Source organism: Aegilops tauschii, chromosome 2, assembly GCF_002575655.3.
Source record: "Aegilops tauschii subsp. strangulata cultivar AL8/78 chromosome 2, Aet v6.0, whole genome shotgun sequence".
Taxonomy (NCBI): Eukaryota; Viridiplantae; Streptophyta; class Magnoliopsida; order Poales; family Poaceae; genus Aegilops; species Aegilops tauschii.
In genome coordinates, this window is record NC_053036.3 from 135,757,983 (window position 1) to 135,764,783 (window position 6,801).

The window sequence follows — 6,801 nt, forward strand, 5'->3', positions numbered from 1 at the left end:
AGAATACATATTTCTATTTGTATACATCATGCACTTAAATTATTTGATGTGTTTCTAGAGTTTCATAGTCTAAATAGACTTCAATGCATTTCTTGAGCGGTAAACCCAGTTATAACGAATATGTATCATTGGTACTTGGATTTACACAAAGAGTCTAAAGTTCTCACCTCTAAATATTTAACTAAATTTCAAGTGAAAATTTATAGTTTGTCCACCCAAAAGATCGTTAGCTATCATATTTGTTGAAATATCTCCCATAAAGCGATCTTGATATTCTTTGCACAAGATGAATTTACATGAACTATATTGCAATATTTGATCCAAGAAATTCACAATTTCTCTTTAATTAATTGTAAAAATTCTAGGATCCACTTTAAAACTAAGTTGGTACTACGAGCCTCTGTAAATTTAGGCATTCTTGTTTTTTGATGTGCATACAAATTCCTAATTCATTGCAAGAATAAATATATCTAATCAAATAATGGTATAAAATTTGAGAAGGTACGGTATACTTGATGATGAAGGTTAGAGGCAAATTCACCTTCTGAACTTCACAATACCACAATTTCCTTAGTGTTTTTCTATTGTAAAACATCAGTCCCTACTTGTTCCTTTAGTGCTTTCATCAACTTCCATCATTGTTAGGTAAACATATTCTTGGGAGTGCCTACAATAAGGCAACACCATAATGCATGCTTATAACTTAGCCAAGAAGTAGAAGTTTGTAAAGATGGCACAAACAAAAGGAGGAAGGAAATTGATTGGTGATCCTACATACGGGGGGCCTTCCACCCTTCTATAGTGTGAGGCAAATAGTGAATTTTCTATAGATACAGAGATTAGAAGAAGGTAGGGAATGTGGACGCCGAACAGGTGGCACAAAATCCGCGTTGAATGGATGGAGCCTTATCACGCCGGACAATACTAATCTTTCTCGGTTCTAGAAAAAGAATACATGTGTGCATTTGTATACAGTACACACTTAAATTGTTTAATGTGTTCCTAGAATTCCATTTCTAAATAGACTTCCGATTCTTTTCTTCTACAGTAAACCAGAATATAATAATATTTATTGTTGGTACTTCAATTTACACAAAGAGGCTAAAGTTCTCACCAATGAAAAACAACCAAATTTCAAGTGAAAATTTATAGTTCGTTCACCCAAAATATCATTAGCTACCATATTTGCTAAAATATCTCCCACAAAGTGACCTTGATGTTCTTTCCACAAAAGGAATTTATGAATGCAAACCTGGTTTTAAGATAACTTTACTAGTTTTAAAAGTCAATACAATATTATACATTCCCCATTCTAGCAAAAGGACCTCGTACTCGTGGATATCTGAAACCCTCTCCCTTGTATCCTCTTATTGAAAGCACTTGCTCTATTGGTTTCATTTTGGTAAGCGGCTCAATGATCGGCATATGTAAAAGACATCCATGTTGGAAATATGCCCTAGAGGCAATAATAAAGTATTATTTTATTTCCATGTTCGTAGTTAATATTTATATCTCTATGCTATAATCGCAATGATTCTTGAATATGAGATTCAGTGGAAAACTCAGTTGCATGTGTGGAAATATAAACACGAAGTAGTGAAGGAAATATGCCCTAGAGGCAATAATAAAGTTGTTATTTATATTTCCTTATATCATGATAAATGTTTATTATTCATGCTAGAATTGTATTAACCGGAAACTTAGTACATGTGTGAATACATAGACAAACAGAGTGTCACTAGTATGCCTCTACTTGACTAGCTCGTTGATCAAAGATGGTTAAGTTTCCTAGCCATTGACATGAGTTGTCATTTGATTAACGGGATCACATCATTAGAGAATGATGTGATTGACTTTACCCATCCATTAGCTTAGCACTATGATCGTTTAGTTTATTGCTATTGCTTTTTTCATGACTTATACATGTTCCTATGACTATGAGATTATGCAACTCCCGAATACCGGAGGAACACTTAGTGTGCTATCAAACGTCACAACGTAACTGGGTGATTATAAAGATGCTCTACAGGTGTCTCCGATGGTGTTTGTTGGGTTGGCATAGATCGAGATTAGGATTTGTCACTCCGTGTTTCGGAGAGGTATCTCTGGGCCCTCTCGGTAATGCACATCACTATAAGCCTTGCAAGCAATGTGACTAATGAGTTAGTTGCTGGATGATGCATTGCGGAACGACTAAAGAGACTTGCCGGTAATGATATTGATCTAGGTATTGAGATACCGACGATCGAATCTCGGGCAAGTAACATACCGATGACAAAGGGAACAACGTATGTTGTTATGCGGTTTGACCGATAAAGATCTTCATAGAATATGTAGGAACCAATATGAGCATCCAGGTTCCGCTATTGGTTATTGACCGGAAGTGAGTCTCGGTCATGTCTACATAGTTCTCGAACCCGTAGGGTCCGCACGCTTAACGTTCGGTGATGATCGGTATTATGAGTTTATGTGTTTTGATGTACCGAAGGTTGTTCGGAGTCCCGGATGTGATCACGGACATGACGAGGAGTCTCGAAATGGTCTAGACATAAAGATTGATATATTGGACGACTATATTCGGAAACCGGAAATGTTCCGGAGAAGTTTCGGATAAAACTGGAGTGCCGGAGGGTTACCGGAACCCCCTAGGGGAACTAATGGGCCACATGGGCCTTAGTGGAGAGAGAGAGAGAGAGAGGGGCGGCTAGGGCAGGCGTGCGCCCCCTGCCCCTTGGGTCTGAATTGGACTAGGGAAGGGGGGGGGGTGGCGCCCCCCTTTCCTTCTCCCTCTCCCCCTCTTCCTTCCTTCCCCCTCTCTCCCTCTTGGTGGATTCCTACTAGGACTTGGAGTCCTAGTAGGATTCCCCTCTTGGGGGCGCGCCCTAGAGGCCGACCGGCCTCCCCCTTGCTCCTTTATATACGGGGGCACCCTAGAACACACAAGTTGACAGTTGTCTTAGCCGTGTGCGGTGCCCCCCTCCACAGATTTCCACCTCGGTCATATCGTTGCAGTGCTTAGGCGAAGCCCTGCGCCAGTCACTTCATCATCACCGTCACCACGCCGTCGTGCTGACGAAACTCTCCTGCGACCTCAGCTGGATCTAGAGTTCGTGGGACGTCACTGAGCTGAACGTGTGCAGATCGCGGAGGTGCCGTACCTTCGGTGCTAGGATCGGTCGGATCGTGAATACGTACGACAACATCAACCGTGTTGTCATAACGCTTCCGCTTTCGGTCTACGAGGGTACGTAGACAACACTCTCCCCTCTCGTTGCTATGCATCACCTAGATGGATCTTGCGTGCGCGTAGGATTTTTTTGAAATTACTGCGTTCCCCAACAGTGGCATCCGAGCCAGGTCTATGCGTAGATGTTATATGCACGAGTAGAACACAACGAGTTGTGGGCGATAATAGTCATACTGCTTACCAGCATGTCATACTTTGGTTCAGCGGTATTGTTGGATGAAGCGGCCCGGACCGACATTACGCGTACGCTTACGCGAGACTGGTTCTACTGACGTGCTTTGCACACAGGTGGCTGGCGGTTGTCAGATTCTCCAACTTTAGTTGTATCGAGTGTGACTACGCCCGGTCCTTGTTGAAGGTTAAAACAGCACACTTGACGGAAAATCGTTGTGGTTTTTGATGCGTAGGTAAGAACAGTTCTTGCTAAACCCGTAGCATCCACGTAAAATTTGCAACAACAAGTAGAGGACGTCTAACTTGTTTTTGCAGGGTATGCTGTGATGTGATATGGTCAAGACGTGATGATATATAAATTGTTGTATGAGATGATCATGTTTTGTAACAGTTATCGGCAACTGGCAGGAGCCTTATGGTTGTCGCTTTATTGTATGCAATGCAATCGCCATGTAATTGCTTTACTTTATCACTAAGCTGTAGCGATAGTCGTGATAGCAATAGTTGGCAAGACGACAACAATGCTTCGATGGAGATCAAGGTGTCAAGCCGGTGACGATGGTGATCATGATGGTGCTTTGGAGATGGAGATCAAAGGCACAAGATGATGATGGCCATATCATATCACTTATATTGATTGCATGTGATGTTTATCCTTTATGCATCTTATTTTGCTTAGTTTGGCGGTAGCATTATAAGATGATCTCTCACTAAATTTCAAGGTACAAGTGTTCTCCCTGAGTATGCACCGTTGCGAAAGTTCGTCGTGCCGAGACACCACGTGATGACCGGGTGTGATAAGCTCTACGTTCACATACAACGGGTGCAAGCCAGTTTTGCACACGCAGAATACTCAGGTTAAACTTGACAAGCCTAGCATATGCAGATATGGCCTCGGAACACTGAGACCGAAAGGTCGAGCGTGAATCATATAGTAGATATGATCAACATAGTGATGTTCATCATTGAAAACTACTCCATCTCACATGATGATTGGACATGGTTTAGTTGATTTGGATCACGTGATCACTTAGATGATTAGAGGGATGTCTATCTAAGTGGGAGTTCTTAAGTAATATGATTAATTAAACTTTAATTTATCATGAACTTAGTACCTGATAGTATTTTGCATGTCTATGTTGTTGTAGATAAATGGCCTGTGCTACTGTTCCGTTGAATTTTAATGCGTTCCTAGAGAAAGCTAAGTTGAAAGATGATGGTAGCAACTACACGGACTGGGTCCGGAACTTGAGGATTATCCTCATTGCCGCCGAAACCCGAGATGCCCACTGTTCCCGGGTTCCACCTCCCTGAGCTAGAGGCCAATCCATGAGAACTGCCTCATCAATATTGTTGCCTTGTTGTACCTCCTCAGCTCCTTGTACATGTACCTATTTTTCATGTTGTGTCAATGATCTGATTGTTTAGTTGTGGTTTTCAGCGAGTGTTGTGAGTGGTCTACTTATATATTGGTATATATATATGAGAAATATATGTTGTTCTCACAATTACCCTTTTCTTGTAAGAGCCCTTCGTAACTATGCATGCTTCCTCATTACAACAATTTCACAACAAGCTTTGATTGCGACCCCAAGCCATCCTAGCTGTAAATTTCCTCCCGCATCCGTCAGCGGACACGCGCGTGTGAGTGGGGGGGGACCAGTCTGCAGACACGGATGCGGGAGGACGCCATCCAACAGTAGCTGCACACATCCGGCCTTCCTGTTTTTTTCCTAGTCCGCACGATCAAGTAGCCGCATGCAAAGGGTACAAACATTCAAATAGCCGCATGGAGCACTAGGTTCAAATTTTAAAAAGTTCAAATATTACATCTCAACATTGTTGTCCGCTTTCACCGTCCATTGATGCTCAATCAGATCTTCCTTCAGCTGCTCGTGAGTTGGTCGATGCCGAACTTGTTGATGCATTTCATAAACTCCTCAAACGTGGCCGGATTCTGTTCCGGAAGTTGGATAGGATCACCCATATTCTCAAATTCCAGAGCTGCGGCAACCTCGTCACCCTCATCCTCGACGATCATGTTGTGCATGATCACACAACATGTCATCACCTCCCACAAGGTTTCCGGATCCCATCATTTAGCAGGTCCACGAACAACTGTAAAACGGGCCCACAGAACTCTAAATGCCCTCTCGACATCCTTTCTAGCTGCTTCTTGTCTTTGGGCAAAGTGAGCCTTTTTCTGGCTAACTAGGTTTGCTGCCAAAGGTAACCCATGGAGGATAGATACTGTCATGTTGTACTCATGTCCATTGACATTATAGTGGCAAGGAGGAGCTTTTCCTTCAGTCAGCCTCGCAAACAACGACGATTGTTGCAGCACATTGATGTCATTTTGAGACCTGGGCATGCCAAAGAAAGCGTGCCAAATCCAAAGATCCTATGATGCAACTACTTCAAGAATGATGGTGGGCTTCTTAACATGACCCTGATATTGCCCTAGTAAAGCCTTCGGGCAGTTCTTCCATTTCCAATGCATGTAGTCAAGAGATCTAAGCAAACCTGGCCACCCTCTTGCTTCTGAGATTGCTAGGAGCCTCTCCGTGTCTGCCACAGTTGGTTCTCTCATGTACTGAGGTCCGTACACCTTGACCACGACAGTTGCAAACCTGACCATGGCATCTCTGCATGTGCTCTCAGACATCCGTAGGTACTCGTCCCACGAATCAGCGGCTGTGCCATATGCAAGCATCTGGAGTGCGATCATGCACTTCTGGTAACCAGAGAAGCCAATCGTTCCCACGACGTCCTTCTTAAGGATTAAGTAGTCATCGTAGGACCGGACGCCATGATACAAATGATCGAAGATAGTCTTGCGCATCCGAAAACGCCGACGAAAATGGTCAGCAAATAGTGCATCTGGGGAAAAGTAGTCGACCATCAGTGGCAAATGCCCGCGCGCCCTGTTGTGATTGAGCACTCGATGGACCTTGATCGAGCCATTGAAATTGAGAACATACTTCTCCGCATGCTCTGCGTCTTCAAGGACCGCCTGCATCATCGCCGTCTCATCGGAGTACTCCTCCTCATCCGACGAGCTGTCGGACGACTCAACATACTGCTCGTATATGTACCGCAAATCAGAATCCGTTGCTAAAAAGAAGAAGGGACATCTATTTTAAGCTCCGGTGGTTCATCGAACAATTGACGGCCATGGTAGAGGATGGCACTTGGCTGGCGGTCGGAAGACAGGGGGTTGAACGGAGATGGAGGAGAAGCGGCGGGGAGCCCTGCTGGAGCGCTGGAGGTTAGGGAGATGCAGATTTTTGGCAGCGGTGTGGCATGGTGGCCGGGGTGGCGGAGCGGCGGTGATGGCAAGAGAGAAAGAAGAAATAAGAGAAAACGAGGAGGATGGAGTC

At 43.8% G+C, this 6,801-nt stretch overlaps 1 protein-coding gene across 1 annotated transcript; it reads right to left on the reverse strand.

Moving 5' to 3' along the window:
• Window positions 1–5,822: 5,822 nt before the first annotated feature.
• Window positions 5,823–6,443, reverse strand: LOC109746501 (uncharacterized). Its single transcript, XM_020305625.1, has one exon. The coding sequence runs from the start codon at window positions 6,441–6,443 to the stop codon at window positions 5,823–5,825; it is 621 nt and encodes a 206-aa protein (XP_020161214.1).
• Between the last annotated feature and the right edge of the window lie 358 nt (window positions 6,444–6,801).

Bases quoted from the DNA above. Each gene is read 5' to 3' on its own strand.
- LOC109746501 (XM_020305625.1), bottom strand. From the start codon at position 6,443: ATGATGCAGGCGGTCCTTGAAGACGCAGAGCATGCGGAGAAGTATGTT.